Raw genomic sequence first — 19,083 nt, forward strand, 5'->3', positions numbered from 1 at the left:
TTTCTGCATCTATTGAGAGGATCATATGATTCTTGTTCTTTCCTTTGTTAATGTATTGTATCACACTGATTGATTTGCGGATGTTGAACCAACCTTGCAGCCCAGGGATAAATCCCACTTGGTCGTGGTGAATAATCCTTTTAATGTACTGTTGGATCCTATAGGCTAGTATTTTGGTGAGAATTTTTGCATCCATGTTCATCAGGGATATTGGTCTGTAATTCTCCTTTTTGATGGGGTCTTTGCCTGGTTTGGGGATCAAGGTAATGCTGGCCTCATAAAATGATCATGATTTTAAATTTTATGAAGGCTTAGCATGTCTGTCTCCCCTCTCATATACAGAAAATCATGCAGGACCCCTCACATTTCTTTAGTAATTCACACTATAGTTAACTTCTCTTGTATCTAAATATAGGTTTAGGTTTTAAACAAACATGTGAATTTGAATGACAAATTGCTGAGACATACTTCATGCTTATCCTTACTTTGCCAGCTGAGATATTAGAGATCCTGAAGAGAGAAAATTTTCAACCAATATTGTCTTTGGAGAAGCAAAGAGTCTCAAAATGTTTACTTAGTAAAATATAAAAATATATGGTCAAGTATAGCACACAGGAAATTATAGCAACTGCATGCTCCAAAAACTAGGCTGGTCATCCTAATTCAGAGTTGATTTTCATATAAAGATGGCAAATACATCGCAAACATATTAACTACTAACTTTCTCTCTTCTTACTAACTCTCCACCCAATTGATAAATTGACACCAGAAATCAAACCTCTTTATTATCCCTATTTTAAAGACTTGCCTGGATGAAATCTGACTGAGCTCGCACTGCCATGCCTTTCAGGAGCTTGCCTGAACTTTCAACAAAATTACAGCTATATACCATATGATCCAGCAATTGCACTACTGGGTATTTACCCCAAAGATACAAAAGTAGGGCTCCAAAAGGGTACGTGCATCCTGATGTTTATAGCAGCAATGTGCACAATAGCCAAACTGTGGAAAGAGCCAAGATGTCCATCGACAGATGAATGGATAAAGAAGATGTGGTATGTATATACAATGGAATATTATGCAGCCATCAAAAGGAATGAGATCTTGCCATTTGCAACGACGTGGATGAACTGGAGGGTATTATGTTGAGCGAAATAAGTCAAACAGAGAAAGACATGCATCATATGACCTCACTGATATAAGGAATTCTTAATCACAGGAAACAAACTGAGGGTTGCTGGAATGGGGGGTGGGGTGGGAGGGATGGGGTGACTGGGTGATAGACACTGGGGAGGGTATGTGCTCTGGTAAGCGCTGTGAATTGTGCAAGACTGTTGAATCTCAGATCTGTACCTCTGAAACAAATAATGCAATATATGTTAAGAAAAAAAAAAAAAGAAGAAGAAGAATATAGCAGGAGGTGAAGAATGAAGGGGGGAAATCGGAGTGGGAGAGAAACCATGAGAGACGATGGACTCTGAAAAACAAACAGGGTTCTGGAGGGGAGGGGGGTGGGAGGATGGGTTGGCCTGGTGGTGGGTATTGAGGAGGGCACATTCTGCATGGAGCACTGGGTGTTATGCACAAACAATGAATCATGGAACACTATATGTAAAACTAATGATGTAATGTAGGGAATTAACATAAGAATAAAAAAAATTTACAGCTATAATAATGAAGAAATAAATTTGCCCAGAGTTTACTTGAAAACTTTAATCTTACCTAGGTAATTCCGAAGCTCTAAGTAAATGAAAATCGATACCTCCAAATACACACAGACACACAGACACATAGACACACACACACACACACACAACACATATGCACATACAAATACTTTCCAGGGACAACCAAGGTAGAGGCAATTTTGGATCTAATACCAAAGGGACACACATATTCAAGAACTTTCAGCCTTTCAAATTCAGCTGAGACTCAAAGAAAGTAAAAATATTCCAGCCCTCTTTTCCTTAACACAAACTACAACATTTGTAGTTTCAACTGAAATTAAACCTCAACTTTCAAATCTGTCATCCTGTATAAACTCTAGAAAAAGTAACACTGAATGATTGAGAGGGCAGGACTATACAAAAGCTATTTACACAGAGACACTAAAAAAAGGAGCCGGCACTTACTTGGCACAAACCACTGATGCACATATCCAAAGATTCTGTGTAGCAACGGGTCCCATCTAAGACTTTAGGTGCTAGTTCCACAACTAGGGTTGTTCCTTTGGCCTGGCATTTGAGTGAACATGGGTTGTCGGGGTCATTAGACACAGGGAGCCATTCATAAAACTGGCCATGGTGCTTGACATCATTGTGAGCGGAGCATTGCTGAGCCCGGAAGTCGCCTGCTTCTGGTGGGCAGTCCTGGAGAAGAGAGGTGGGAGGGACACACAGGTGAAAAGGGCAGCCCAAACAGAAAACAGTGTGTGCAGTATGTGGTCTGTCAAAGTTTTAGAAAACAACACATATGTCCTGGCTGTTACAGATGGACACTCCCATATCATCTGAGAGGTCATATGATTCTTTGGCCTTGAAAAACATAAAGCTTCGAGAAAGTAATCACCTGGAAATATATTTTTGGATTTAAGCTAAATGGAAAAGTAATCAACTTGAGATCGACCTGATGGATATTGGTCGGGAAAGTTGTCACCCTGAAATCTATTTTCTGAAAGATGTTGATTGATCCATGGATCCCCCCACAATGAAATACCATTTCAATTTCCTGGTAACTTCAGCAGAACTTACTGAAGTCAGAGGGCTAGTCAAAAAACATGTCTGTTGCTTTCAGTTCTAATAATGAGAGCTAAGACAATATTGTGGCAGTTTGCAGCACAAAGTTGTGATAATTTCATTCAAACCTTTTTTGTGGAGTTTGTAAGTTTTTCTAAAACTTAGGCTGCAGAGTATCTAGAATTAAATATGGGGAAGAAAGAAAGAGAAAAGAGCATTTATATCTGAATTTCCTTAGCTTACGGCAACACAGCAGAGTGGAAAGGTTTGGATTTCTCAGATGGGAGCAAGGCTACGATACAGTGGGTCTCTCTGAGACTAGGTTTCCTTTTGTTTAAACAGAAGCAATAATACTAAGCCCTCAAGGTCACTGTGAGAATTTCAGGGGCTTATGTCAGCCAAATACTGGCACAAGGAAGACAGTGCATGGTAGCTATTACTATGATTATTCAATGAAGCCACTGAAGAGAAAAAGCTGGAGAATTATGAGATCCTCTGAATTTGAATTTTAAATCACATTGGCAGAGACCAGTGGAAAATAAGAATGTTTTAAATGTATATCTTATAGAGGGCATTTTAAAATTAAGACTATAACTCATGGCTATTATCTAAAACACGATACATTTTAGTGAAAGCAAATGATATTCAACTTTAAAAAGGCAAGAATCACCTATCCCTCGGAAAGGCTTATGGATATATTTATTTCATTCTCCATGTGTTCAGATTAGGATTTAGTATGGAAGATTATAGAATATCCATTTGTTGGGGGCGCCTGCATGGCTCAATTAAGCATCTGCCTTCAGCCTTCAGGTCATGACCCCAGGGTCCTGGGATGGAGCCCCGCTTTGGGCTTCCTGCTCAGCGGGTCTGCTTCTTCCTCCTCCTCTGTCCCTCCCCCATGCTGGTGCTTTCTCTTTTTCTCTTTCTCAGATAAATAAATAAAATCTAAAAAAAAAAAAAAAAAAGGATATCCATTTGTTGAAAGGCTTTTACTATAATTTTTAAAAATCTCAAATAGGGGTTTGCATGTGGCCTTTAGCAGGTCTTGGTTACCACATCATCATTTTTGAGGATTCTTCTTATACAAAGTTTCTTTCTCTGAAATCTCTTTACATTTAAAGAAGCATTGTGAGACTAGCATTACTCTATTTCATAAAATGGAATTCCTGACTCTTTTTTCAAACTTCAGTGGTACTCTTAAGTAGCATATAAGGTTTTAATATTTTGAGCAGCATAAATTCTTTCTAGGCAAGATGGTGGATAAACACTTAAGCACTTATTTAAGATGAACACAAAATAGCTTAAAATGCTATATGAAATCTCAAAGGTATTTTACTTATAGTATTATATATGTTCTTGGAGTGAATAAAACATAGTATTAAAGAAAAAATAATTTATATAATATATAAAATTTGCTAATTTTTGCTGTTTCACTTAACATATAAGTGCCATATATATACCAAAAATATATAGGTATAGACACATAGGTACCCAATGAAACTTAAGTGATTTCAAATATTGTCTGAGAAAAGTATAAAGTATAAAATCATTACTTATTAATTTTGTAAATGATAGGCTACAATTTAAAAAATTTTTAAGTTCTATCAATTAATAAGCATGTTATACTTTGTCTCTTGTCTTTGTTCCTTGTGAGAAATAAAACAAAAACCACACCCTACAAAACTATGCTATGAAACACAAAACAGGTAAGTTGTATGACTGTAACACAAATTGTCTGAACTTAAATGTTTTAATGCTAGCTCCTTTCAGACCATGTGTTCCAAAATAAAAGCAAAAACGGATTTTAACAGTCACTCTTCATGGGCTCACGTTAAAAACAAGACCACAACTTGTTTACAAATCCTACCAGTCTTTGCTTAGACCTCACTCACTAGCTTCTGTCCTGAGATAACCCTATGACTGAACATTGCCCCCCAGTCTACACATCCTCTTCCTAAACTTCCCCCATTTGAGATACAACAGAGACTGTTAATGAAACCTGCTCTCTATGATCAACGAGATTCCCTGGTGGCCACTGCATGTGAGCTCCCATAGCAGAACTGATAGTTTAGTTAATAATGTTTATTTTATTTTATTTTTATTTATTTACTTTTTGAGAGTGAGAGAGCACGAGTGGGGGAGGGACAGAGGGAGAGAGAATCTCAAGCAGACTCCCTGCTGAGTGCAGAACCCAACAGGGGACTTGATCTCATGACCCTGAGATCATGACCTGAGCTGAATTCAAGAGTCGAACGCTCGACTGAGCCACCCAGGTGTCCCTTATTAATTATGTTTAAATTAAGTGTTTTCAGTTGCATAATATCTGCCATCCCAAGAATCACTTGATTTCTCAGCAGTACAAAAGAAATATTGAGGTGGGCTCAAGAAAGCACACTGTTGGGGAAATTGTTTAGAATGGTCACAAGCCCTTCTCATAATTAACCTTTACCTCTTTTTTCTAAAAATGAATCAGCTGTAAGGGAATTACAGGGTCAGGCTGAATCACCTCTGCATTAAAGTAATGAGGGTAATATATAATTAAGAGACCCCTTAGTATGAACCAGAGATAATTTTCTGCATTTATCCAATTCCGAGAAGAGTGTCAGTTATGTTTTTAAATTGATGTTACCTCATCTGCAGTCTCTTAGGGTCCCTTCTATTCAACCAAATGTGTTGAGTCTTCCCATCTTTACTAAATAAATAAGACTCAAAGGCATTCAAAGTTAAAATAAGTAAAAAGTTAAAATATTAACACTTTTAGGTTTTCTTTTCTGTGATGAAAACAGTAAACAGAGAATCAAGGAGCAGACTGATGTTCCTATTCTCAACTCACCTGTATCTAATCGCTGCAAGTGTATCTGTTGGAGGTTTTGTGAACTTTCACAACTGGAGAAATGTCTCTAAGACTAATAATGCTTGGGAATACCTTTACTCACTTTTATCATTACTGTCTTTTCTTCCACCCATATTTCTGTAGGGGTGGGAAAATACATTTTGCTAAATTGAGAATGTACTTAAAACCTGGAATTGAGAGTTGGAAACTGGAACTTGAACCTTTTTAACGTTTTAGTTTATTTGTACTTGGCAAAATGCAACTTCCTGTTTTAAGAAAAAGGACTTAAGAGGACTTATAAAACAGGTTCAGAAAGATTCTTGGATATCAAATAGCTCTTACAAAATAACATTTTGATGATTTAAGTGTAAATGAATCAGAAACATATGAATCAAATTTCCCTTGAAATACACATGTTTAAAAATTAAGGGAAGGAGGATTTGGCAAAAGCTTCTTTGTTGAACCCAAAACATCTCAAGCATAGTTCAAGACCCTCATTGAACCCCTGATATATCTGGGATCACCCAGCTGCAGGAGTGAAAACTCAAGCAAGGTCATCATAGCTTCTTGTCCCACCAGGATGATCATAATAATTGCAACAGAACAGCTCTCATTTGCATAGAGATTCACCATGTACAAAGTTTTTAATTATAATTTGGTTCATGAGACCACTATCCTTCCTAATCCTCCTAGAAATCAGATTTAGAAACTGATGCCCTAATTGCTTTGAAAAATATTTCGTATCTTATCCTGGGCATCACCTTCAAAATATTAGCTTCTGGAGAGATGCCTTATGATACCACATGTCATCAGTTCTGCCCACGAGACGTGGTTTTCCTTAGGTTATACTGAATGTAGAATGTACTGGATATATACAATGTGATTTTGGTTCTCATAAAATCTTAGTGGTAGGAATCATGAGTTTTCAGTGGGGATAATTAAAACGAAGAAGAAAACAAATGAATTATTTATGTATTTATGCACTGAATTATTTATATATTTATGCACTGAACCTCCCTCATAGGTAGTAATGATGAAAACAATTAAGATTATTGAAAAGTCTAGTGGCTATTTGAACTAAACACATCCCTCACCAAGAACCTGGCAAAAAACATGGTGTAGGAAGGATGCATTGGATTAAAGGTCCCCAACTTCCAGCCTCTCTTATGTCTCTAGAAACACCATCAAGTAGAAATGGAGCAAGAAAGAGCAATCTAACACTTTCCCTGGCCTTCTATTCTCAACTAACTGTAATATGCCTGTGGATTGACAACTCTGTGTCAGGTTACTGACTTAGGACTTCCTCACTCTGAAAAAAAAATGTATTCTATTTAAAATAGTCAGATGATCCCATGAATTACTGTATTTAGCCATTAATACAATATAATAGTTTTTCTCTCCAATTTTTAAGCACTCGATCTGAACGGCAACAGAATTTTCTTTAAAAGCACAGAAATAAAATCTGACTTTTTATTTGCTCCCATTATAATTCATAAAGTCCGTGGAGTTCTGCCATATATGAATCCAATTCAAAACACTTTTGGGTTAATCAACTAGCCAGTGGGAAAGATAAGATGGATCCCAGATGTCCCCTGATGCTGAGAGGTGGATCAGATTACATTGTGGGATAAAAGAGTGTTAGGCTTTCCAGAGTTTACTCACTGGGTGAAATGTAAAAGATGATATCTCAGCAGCGAAGGTGGGAGCATCTGAAAGGCCTTTAAAATGGTTTTGAAAAAAATATACAGAAAATAGATTCGGGGTCAGGAGAAGCATGCCTTTTTCTTTATTTTCTCTCTTCTTAAAGAAGACATTTTCTTTCCAGAGGGACATCTCTCTGCTTTACCTCTGTCATTCAGTGGTTGGCTTTTTCTGCTAATTTTTGCTGTTTCACTTAACATATTATATGAGTGCCATATTCTGATTCTATGGTTTTATTTACAGAGTCACTATTAATACCTGATACTATCAAGAAAACACCAGAAAGTGTATTTAGGTGGCCACATGAACTGTAGTAATGGAAGAAATCTATGCTTCCCACTCTACTTCCCTATCTTGCAACTGTTCTTCTGAATTTTTTATCTCCCCTTCGTCCTGCCCTAACCACTCATTCTTCATAAATGTTACCATGCAAGAAAACAGAGTTGCTTAGTAAGGCATTCGCTCTATTTGCTGGCAATTTGGCATTGCTACTTCATGATAAAAACATATAGAAATTTATCAACTACTTGATGACTTTAGAAAACCTTACTAGTTCTGAGTTTTATCCTCAGAATATTAGGAATCCTCAATGTAGTGATGGTAAAATAGAAAAAGGTTACAAGTTTCCTTCACAATAAATGGATAGAGGCTCTGGAAAATATACCCCTAAAGCTCTCAAATCTTTTAGCACACTGAAGTAGATGGCAGGCTGCCTCATTTATATATTTTTGTCTCCATTACTTGGCTTTCTGCTTCTTTTATTCAAAATTAAGGTGATCATGGTATCTCCCCTGCCAGGTAAGTATGGAGAGAGCCCAAACGTCCATTGACTGATGAATGGATAAAGAAGAAGTGGTGTGTATACACACACACACACACTGGAATATTACTCAGCCATCAATAAGAATGAAATCTTGCCACTTGCAATGACGTGGATGGAGCTGGAGGGTATTATGCTAAGTGAAATAAGTCAGAGAAAGACAAATACAATATGACCTCACTCATATGTAGAATTTAAGAAAGAAAACAGATGAACATATGGGAAGGGGGAAAAGAAAACAGGGAGAGAGGGAAACAAGCCATAAGTGACTCTTTATGATAGAGAACAAACTGAGGGTTGATGGAGGGAGGTTGGTGGGGGATGAGCTAGATGGATGATAGGTATTAAAGAGGGCACTTATTGTGATGAGCACTGGGTATTGTATGTAAGTGATGAATCACTGAGTTCTACTCCAGAAACCAATATTGCACTGTGTCTTAACTAACAAAATTTAAATAAAATAAAATATAAAAAAATAAAATTATAAAGATAATATAAAAAAAGAACCCAAAGTTAAGGTGAAACCACTAAACAGCAAATATCCACTGACACAACCCATCTAATATCGTATTTAATTCTCAGAAACATAGCCAATGTTTCAATTTCTATTTCCAACTCAGCCTCCTCTCCTGAACTTCAGACTTTGATATACAAGGGCTTCCTCCCCATCTGGATGTCTGAGACATCACAACTCATCATGTCTAAACCTGAACCCCCCGATCCTTTCCCTCTCCCTGGATCTGTTCCCTCCCCAGATCCTTCCCAGTCACAGTCAACTCCATCCTTTTCAAGCAGTGGTTCTCAAACTTGAGGATGTATCAGAGTCACCTGGAAGGCTTGTGAAAAATACAAGATTGCTGAGGCCCCACCCTCCAGAGTTTCTGATTCAGTAGATCTGGGGTGAGGTCCAAGAATATGCATTTCTGACAAGTTCCCTGACGATTCTAACGCTGCTAGTTTGGTGACCACACTTTATGAACCACTGCCTTAGAGTCATCCTTGACTCCCACATCTAATCCATTGGGAAAGATTGGTTTTATAGGCAAAGTATGTAGAATCTGACCACAACCTCCTCTGAGCCACCATTAGGTCACCTGCATTATTGCCATAGTCTCCTAACCGATCATCTGTTTTCTGCCCTTGCTCTCTGAGAGACTTTTGTCACTGCAGCAGCCAGAATGAGCTTATGAAAGCATAAAGCAAATTGTATAAACTTCCTGCTACCACTTTGCAATGGCTCCCCACTTCACTCAGATAAAGACCCAAATCTTCATCTCAGCTGGAGGTAAAAATCTGGCCCCATCACCTCCTATTATCTCCATTATTCACATGGGATTCCCAGCTCTCTCTTGAACACTACAGCAATGCTCTTACCTTAGGACACAAGCTTTATCTAGTCTCTCTGCCTGGAATTCTCTTTGCTCAGATTCCAAGTAGCTAATTACCTCACCTCCATCAAGTTTTTGCTCAAAAATCACCTTCTCAAAAAGACCTACCCTGAGTACTCTCTGTAAAATTGCAATATCCATTCCCACTACTGATTCCTCTTGATCCTCTAAACTTTCCCTTTTCCCCCAACACACTTATTCACCTTCAAGTATACCATATAATTTACTCCTTTATCATGCTCATTTTTACTTGTCTGTCTCCTTCCACTAAAGCATAAGTTCCAGGAGGATGGGAATCTTTCACTGGCTTGCTCTTATATACTAGTACTCAAGTATTTGTTAAAAGAATGGTGACTAACACATTAAATAAATGAAACGGAGGTGCTATTTTTCATTGTAGAAAACTCCAATTCTATTTTCTCAAATTTTGCAGGAAATCTATATCTTGATAGCTTTCTCATTGATGGGACATCGAAATTTCCTTTCTTTAAAATACAGATATACAAGAATACTTGTACATTTTGGACAACTAGGAAAAGTGAGTAGGGATTCTTGCCTGCTTTCTGAATAGGCAGATTAATATTTCCTCCTCCACATAAACAAATTTAACAGGGTAATATTAAGAAACATAAATTGTGCTGAAATTATTTATTATTCCATAAATAGCCAGACATTTGTAAAGTTTATACAGCACTCTGTGTTATATGCATACACTATAAAGTGCTAATGTTAAGGTATCAAGCTTTATCTCAAAAATTGTGGCCACCTGCTTATAGTAACATCAACATCATCATCAAAAGCATTTATTTGTAAAAGACTGTTAGCAGCTACATAAAATGAAATTAAACAGACATCCCTGCCCTGTCTAGACAGTCTATATGGAGACAATTCTATTATATTTCAAGAGCATAGTATTTAAATCTCTAACACATCATTGTGAATGCAAAGAACAGAAAATGGGGTCCATTCTAGAGGGTGGTGCTATAGTAGGTAGAGGCCATTCTTGGCTCATTCTTCCTCCTTTTTGAAAATGCCAACAGGCTTCCCTGGGACACTACATTTTCATATACAAGATATATTTAAAAGTCCTTGTTTTTGTTCTCTTTCTTCCTGGTGTAAAAGATTTGCAGATTTTCTTTATTCTCCTTCCAAACTGTCAACACGTTTGGAAAATAACATCATTAAGGGAAATAAGTCCCCACAAAAATTAATCATTAACCATTTTAATGCCTTACTCTGGATCAAGTTTATGCTCAATAAAAGAACATCTTTACAGATTTGTGACCCCATAAAATAATATGGAACTCTCTAGTTTATTCAAGCTTTGGGTGTGCCCTACTCTGTGCCTACTAAGTGAACACTGGTTACAGGTATATTAAACAGCTCTAAACCATTCCAGTGTGTTATTCAGGTCCAGACATAAGAGGTTAAAAATGTATGACATAATAAATCATTAACCACACCCTACTTACTCGATTAGAGCTTGTTATCTGAAAACAAATGCTTTGCCCGGCTAGTTTTTAATGACTCCAGGCATCTGAGGGCTGATCGAAGTAAAAACATTTAAAACATTTAGTTTTAAAAGTTCTTTTTTTTTTTTTCCCTTTGGGTAGCTTTTATTTCAGTGCTTTTATTTTTTCTCCTTTGAACAATGCAGACTCTTGGAATCCAATTCCCCAGAGGTATTTGTAGGACTGGTTGTAGTTTGTCAATGTTAGACTCTTAAATTCTCTCAATTTTGAAAATATTCATTCCTTGAGGCCTTTTATTATTTTTAGTTCCTTTCTTTGAATTAACTCCAATTTCGCAGTATCTTTTCTTATATCAGCATTTCTCCCTTTTTACTATTTTTTATAGTTTAAAATTAATGTTTTCCCCTCCCCTTCCAAATTAGCATATTGAAGTGGTCATTTGTAATCTTTTTTGGGACATGGCATACAATTTCATTTTATAAGCACACAATTACAGAGTTTTTTTTGGTTGTTGTTGTTTTCAGACTGCATTTACCAAAATATTTGTGGCGGAGAGTCAGATTAGAGGAAAGATTAGTATAAGGGGAACATTTTAGCAGGTGAATACTTAAGCTGTTACTACTGCATAATAATTTCGCTGTGTTTCTATTTATTGGGAAAGGGTAAGAAAGCTTGACATATTACAAAGGAGCAAATATGAAGACTGAAATTGTCTTCTGGAACATGTGGTGCTTATGCCAGTCACTTGAAAGAAAAATGGAAAAGGACACTGTCTAGAGCAATTCAAAGATAAATACCATGTTAGATAATGGAGAGGAGACCCCAGCATTCTTGCTTCACCTTCTCTCCATCACAGTCTATCACAAACCACCCGATGTGGCCTGCAAGCTTACTTCATTTTGGCTGCCACTGAATCCTGATAGCTGTCTGTTTTCCTGACACTGTATCTAATCAATGCTCCTTTTTGGAGGCAGGTGATATAGTACTGTGAATGACCTGAAATAATCCCTCGGCACTCTTGGGGTAAGGACCTAGAAGTTGTTTGCTATCTTTTCCCAGTTCCCTTTCTAAATTTCCTTCCTTTTTCCCTTTCTTTTCTTCCTAGGGGCCTAGGATCTACATGCGTCACTAATCATATCTCTGCCTTTTCTCTCCTCTGAGACTCCTTTTTGTCCTGCCCAGGAGGACAACAGGTCCCTCACCTGGGACCTTTAATGTTTCTTTAGCCAGCTTCCAGTTAACAGCTGTCTATTGGACCTTTGGGTGCCATTTTCAGAACCAGTGAAAGGAGTCAGCTCCTCAACAAAAGGGAAAGGTCTATCCCTGCCTAGGGTCTCAAGATTTACCCTGGTCGAAAGGTAGCTGGTACTGTCCTATGGTAGCTTTGTGGGCAAATGGAACATAAATGGGTTAGTATAAGTTTGAATCCATATGGGCATGTGGTAAGTACTCAACATATGTATGGTATTGCTATTATTCCAATACCATGGAGGGAGGAGTGATTTCATGAGCTACACAGCTTAGGGGGACATCAGAGGGACCTCAGACTGGGCTTTTTTCATCCAGGTTTGCCTTCCCCATTGCCTCGCTGCCTCTAGAACTACTTTATTTAGTTGTTTAAACATTATTTTAATTAAAGTGACTTATCTCAATGCCTTAACATATGAATCTAATCAAACAATATAATGTGCCAAATGTACTGGGTCATAAGTTTAATGGATGACAACACTCAACTTTGTTCCTATGTGCTCATACTTCTTAGTTTGTTGATCTTGGACCATGGACATATTTTAAGAAACCAAAAAGGAATTAGAGAAATATATTTTCTGACCCCTAAAACCCAGTGTTTGCAGGTTTCCTTTGAAACTTAAAGCATGGCCTCTGAGCTCCAGCCTCATCATGAAGAACATGTTGCTCCAAAGTTGATTTTCCTGTCCTCTGCCTGTAAACATTCTATTTCCTCAGTGGGCAGCAGGAGGCAAAAGTAAAGAGGGATGCAACTGGATTCAACTTATCTAGAGTCGGCTTTGGATGAATAGTAATGCTTTCTACTTACTCCCAATAACTGTTAATTACATATGTTCAAAAAACAGAGACACTTGCCAAATACCAGGCTATGGGGACAAGTCAGATATGCTCCCTGTCTTTGTGATGCTTACCATTTAAAGGAGGAGCATAGGTATTGAGGCCATATATCAAGGTATAGGATTACAGGGCAAGTGGCAGATAATTCGAAATTAGAAGATAACTTTTGGACAGAGACGACCTCTCTTCCTATTTTGTTTCCCTTTAAGCCTGAATCTGGACAAGGTGGTGAAGGAAAGAGCCATGAGGCACACTGTCAGTATTACTGAGAGCTGTTTCAACCTGTTTTTCCTGTTCAGTGTGGTGTGGCAATGTGACAAATACCTCAGCAGGTTTCTGCAGGAGCTGACCATGCTTTGCTGTTCTAGAGGCTCAGTTCTCCAGACTTCTCTCCAACCTCCCCACACTTTACATTAGAATATCTGCCATTCCCTCAATGCTGAGTTCCTCTGGCTGATTTTATCCAATATGGCTTCCATATTCGCTGGGCTGATTCCTTAAAGCTTAGGTATCACTTCCTGGTCATCTTCTCTGACAATTCCCTATCCTCAGCCTGTGCAAGGCAACTCCCTCCGAGATGCCATAGCACCCTGTACTTACTTTCATCCTTGGACTTACCACCCTGTATTCTATTCTTGGTTTACTAAGGGCCTACAGTAAGCCTGGCACAAACTTCATGCCAGGTAAGTATCTGTTACTTAATCCAATCAAGGATTGGATGAAGGGACTTCTAGATACAACAACATGTAGGACTGGATTCTTTGAGGAAGCTTCCTACTACAGAACACCTAAAAACACTACAATTCATAAAAATGAAATAAAATGGACAGATGAGTTGGCAAGTTTTCCTCAGAAACAAATGGAATGAGAAAGCACGAATCCAGAGAGGAAATTGAAGGGTATCCTAAAGGGATCTGCTGGTTTCCTGGTGGTTTAGACCTTTCCATTTTCATAGCCCCTAAGAGCAAATTACAGGGGATAACATCTATGGATGGCAAGTTGCAGAAGAGGATCAAGATCCCCCTCCTAATGCCAAGACCCTAAGACAAAACCCTCAGAGAAGACTAGGAAAAGGGGGGAAAAACCCACTCCGTTTCTACAAAAGGCCAAACTATGGAGATAGTAAGGAGATTAGTGGTTTCTTGGTTATGAAGAAGGGAGTGAAAGATAGTGCATGAGGTTTTTCCTGCACTATAACTTCTCTGTATGATACAATGGTGGACATATGAAACTGTCCATCTGTCCAAACCCATAGAATATACAACACCAAGATGGAGCCATAATGTAAGCTATGGACTTTGGGTGATTATATGTTAATGTAGGTCAATTGATTTAATAAGTGCTAAATAAATAAATAAATAAATAGTAATAAATGCATCCCCACTCCAGTGGGGGATGTTGATAGTCGGGAAGGCTGTGCTTGTGGTGGGCATAGGCACATGGGAAGTCTCTGTAGTTTCTGCTTAATTTTGCTGTGAACCTAAAACTTCTGTGAAGAACAGAGTTTATTTTAAAAAATAAAATGGGATGACATCAACAAAATAAAAGCACTCAGCTTCACAGAGAAAAACTATAAGGAAACTTGCCAGTGAGCAATGGGGCAAAAATCTCCTCTGGAATTCCTAATAACAGGGCTCAGGAGAATTTGGGACACAATTCACACAAAGTGGACAGTGAAGAACTTTGTTTAAAGTGGTCTTGATTCATGCTGATCACCACCCCATCCCAACATTATCTCCCCCAAAAGCAAATGTAAGTTCTCTCAGAAAGTACACACACTAACTCAGGCTATAAGGAAAGCAGTCTTAAATTCCAATAATCGTGAAAGCACATAGAAATATCACAAAACATATGAGGAAACAAGGTGGCATGGAAAGGAGACAGTAGAAATAAGGAAACACAAAGAATTTATATAGGAAAATTATCAGACACATAGTACAAAATAAAATTAAAATGCTTAGGAAAATTCTTAAAAAGAATGTTAAAAAGTAATGTAGGCAAATGAAATATACAGAAAGGCTTTAGAAACGTAATAGATGGGGAGACATACCATGAGAGACTCTTGACTCTGGGAAACAAACAGGGTTGAGAAAGGTGAGGTGGGTGGGGGATGGGGTAACCGGGTGATGGGCATTAAGGAGGGCATTAGGCAGTAAAATGGAAGGAAGAGTTGAAGAAATTACAGAAGACACAATACAGAGAAGCAAAGATATAGAAAACATGAGAAAATTATTTTCAAGAGTTTTCTTGGAAAAATAATTAAAAATAATTAAAGATACAAGTCCCACACCAGAAAGTCCAATGAAAATCAAACAGGATAAATAAGTGATCTGTTCCTACACAGATCATAGCTAACTGCAGAATGCCAGTAATAAAGATAAAATCATAAAAGAAGTAACAGAAAAGACAAAGGAATAACAATTAGAATGACAGTTTCTCAACAGCAACAGTGGGAATTAGAAGTCAATGTACACCTCTTCAAAGTGTTAAGAGAACATAATTATTTTCACAGTAAAAGTAATAAGAGAACTAAATATAGATATTTTACACAAACAACAAGAAAACTAAGAGCACTTATTTCTATTGAACCCTCACTGAAAGAGCTTCTAAGGATGTACTCCAGACAGAAAAAAATGAGCCTTGAATATCTAGGATTTAAGAAAGAATAGGGATCAAAGAAAATGGAATATTTCAAGTATAGCTAAATAAACATTGACTATATAAAGTTTCTAATCTGTGGGGTTAATAAAGATGAGCTGACTATATAAAGCATTGACTATATAAAACATCTAATCTGTGGGGTTAATAAAAATAGAGCCCAAACACTTGACAACAAAGGCATAGAAGTTTGCAGGAGGGTAATTAGAGTTAAAATGTTTTAAAAGACTTGAATTGTTTGATGGGCTGGTATAGATACTACTTAACTTTAGCCTTTCAGTATGCATAGTGATTTAAAGTAACCACTGAAAGAATAGCAATGGATTTATAACTTTAAAACCAATGGAAGGGGAGCAAGATGGCGGAGGAGTAGGAGACCTGGATTTCATCTCCTCTCAGGAATTCAGCTGGATAGGGATCAAACCATTCTGAACACCTACAAACAACAGGAGATCGAAGAAAAGAATAGCAACAACTCTCTCATCAGAAAAGTGACCACTTTCTGGAAGGTAGGACATGCGGAGAAGTGAATCCGAGGCAATATTCGAGAGGATAGACGGCGGGGGAGGGGACTCCGTCGGCCGCTTCTGGCAAGTGATAGAGCCACGGAGCACAAAATTGGAACATTTAGAGGTCAGCTCCGCTGAGGGACGTCACTCCAGTGGCTAAGCGCGGGGTGGAACCCTAATGGGACAGTGTGGTCTCAGGACCCTCGGGGTCACAGAAAGACTGGGGGTGCCTGAATGAGGCAGAGCTCCCAGGGATCAGAGCGGGGACGTTGGCTGCAGAGACGGAGCCAAGGAGTAGGCTCTCAGCCCCGGGTTGCCATAAACCATGATCCGCGGCACAGTCAGGCCACTTCTCCTCCAGCAAGGACCCAACAAGCGGCAGATCCAGAGAGACTCCCCTTCCTCCCCCGGGAAGAGCAGTACGGGAGCACACTGCAGGGATCTGCTGGGTTTGGAGACTCCACACGGGGTCAGGTGCCAGAGATAGAAACGCTCGGTCACAGGCTGGGTGAGCATGGAATGCGGCCGGAGACCCGGGAGACGGGAGTGACTGACTGCTTTTCTCTGGGGGCGCACTGAGGAGGGGGGGCCCCGAGTTCTCGGCTCCTCTGGAGAAGAGATTGGGAGGCCACCATCTTCACTGTCCTCCTCCAGAGCTGGACGGAAAGCTTGCAGGGAACAAAAGCTCTGGAGAGCAAACCCGAGCAGATTACTTAGCCTGGACCGGGCAAGGGCGGGGCAATTCCGCCTCCAGCAAAGACATTTGGGAACCACAGCAACAAGCCCCTCCCCCAGAAGATCAGCAAGAACAGCCAGCCAAGACCAAGTTTACCGATCAATGAGAACGGCAGAACTCCAGAGCTAAGAGAATACCGCACATAGAATCCATGGCTTTTTTACCATGATTCTGTAGTCTTTCAAAGTTAATTTTTTTTTTAACTGTCTTTTATTTTTTTTATTTTTCTTTTTCCCTTTTTCAACCAACATCTTATCAATCCCTTTTTTAAAAAAGCATTTTTATTTTTCATTTTTAGAGTCATATTCTGTCCCTTCATGGTAGTTACCTGTATTTTTGGCACATATATATAAGTTGTTCTCTCTTTAAAATTTTGAGATAGTTTCTTCTAACAGATTAAAATATACCCTAAATCTCTAGTGTGTGGTTTTTTTCCTACTCTCCTGCCTGATCACATTCTCTCCCCTTTTTTTCTTTTTAAATCCTCTTCTTTCTTTTTTCAAACAACTTCTTATCAATTCCTTTTATAAAATTTTTTATAATTTTCATCTTTACAGTCATATTCCATCACTTCATCATATCAACCCTTATTTTTGTACATATATAAGTTTTTCTTTCTTTAAAATTTTGGGAGGAACTTTCTTTAACAGACCAAAATACACCCCAAATCTAGTGTGTGGCATTGATCTATGTACCAGCCTGATCATATTTGATCATATTCTGTTTTTTGTTTTGTTTTTTCTGTTTTTGTTTGTTTTTATCTTTATCTTTTTCTTTTCTTTTTCTTTTTTCTCTCTTTCCCTTTCTTTTCCCCCTGCTTCAGGTCTTTTCTGATTTGTTTAGAGTATATTTTCTGGGGACATTGTTACCCTGTTAGCATTTTGTTCTCTCATTAATCTATTCTCCTCTGGAAAAAATGACAAGACAGAAGAAATCACCTCAACAAAAAGAACAAGAGGCAGTACTGACTGCCAGGGACCTACTCAATACGGACATTAGTACGATATCGGAACTAGAGTTCAGAATCATCACTTTAAAGATACTAGCTGGGCTTGAAAAAAGCATGGAAGTTGTTAGAGAAACCCTTTCCAGAGAAATAAAAGAACTAAAATCGAACCAAGTAGAAATCAAAAAGGTTATTAACGAGGTGCAATAAAAAATGGGGGCACTAACTGCAGGATAAATGAGGCAGAAGAGAGAATTAGTGATATAGAAGACCAAATGATGGAAAATAAAGAAGCTGAGAAAAAGAGAGATAAACAACTACTGGATCAGGAGGGCAGAATTTGAGAGATAAGCGATACCATAAGACAAAACAACATTAGAATAATTGGGATCCCAGAAGAGGAAGAAAGAGAGAGAGGGGCAGAAGGTATATTGGAGCAAATTACAGCAGAGAGCTTCCCTAATTTGGGGAAGGAAACAGGCATCAAAATCCAGGAAGCACAAAGAACCCCTCTCAAAATCAATAAAAATAGGTCAACACCCTGACATCTAATAGTAAAACTTACGAGTCTCAGAGACAAAGAGAAAATCCTGAAAGCAGCTCGGGACAAGAGATGTGTAACCTACAATGGTAGAAACATTAGATTGGCAACAGACTTATCCACAGAGACCTGGCAGGCCGGAAAGGACTGGCAGGATATATTCAGAGCACTAAATGAGAAAAATATGCAGCCAAGAATACTATATCCAGCTAGGCTGTCATTGAAAATAGAAGGAGAGATAAAAAGCTTCCAGGACAAACAAAAACTAAAGGAATTTGTAAACACGAAACCAGCCCTACAAGAAATCTTGAAAGGGGTCCTCTAAGCAAAGAGAGACCCTAAAAGCAACATAGACCAGAAAGGAACACAGACAATATACACTAACAGTCACCTTACAGGCAATACAATGGCACTAAATTCATATCTTACAACAGTTACCCTGAATGTAAATGGGCTAAATGCCACAATCAAAAGACACAGACTATCAGATTGGATTAAAAAACAAGACTCATTGATATGCTGCCTGCAAGAGACTCATTTTAGACCCAAAGACACCCCTAGATTGAAAGTGAGGGGGTGGAAAATGATTTACCATGCTAATGGACACCAAAAGAAAGCTGGGGTGGCAATCCTTATATCAGACAAATTAGATTTTAAAC

The 19,083-nt window shown here is 38.3% G+C and overlaps 1 protein-coding gene across 1 annotated transcript in view; it reads right to left on the reverse strand.

Moving 5' to 3' along the window:
- The window catches only part of ADAMTSL1 (ADAMTS like 1), a 396,511-nt gene that overhangs the window by 291,858 nt on the left and 85,570 nt on the right, over window positions 1-19,083 (reverse strand). Inside the window, exon 4 of the mRNA XM_034987936.1 lies at window positions 2,133-2,369. Within this exon, the coding sequence (XP_034843827.1) occupies window positions 2,133-2,369 (237 nt within the window). The remainder of the gene's footprint in view (window positions 1-2,132; window positions 2,370-19,083) is intronic.

The sequence above is a fragment of the Mirounga leonina genome, unplaced genomic scaffold (genome assembly GCF_011800145.1).
Source record: "Mirounga leonina isolate KUSES-001 unplaced genomic scaffold, KU_Mleo_1.0 Mir_447, whole genome shotgun sequence".
Classification (NCBI taxonomy): Eukaryota; Metazoa; Chordata; class Mammalia; order Carnivora; family Phocidae; genus Mirounga; species Mirounga leonina.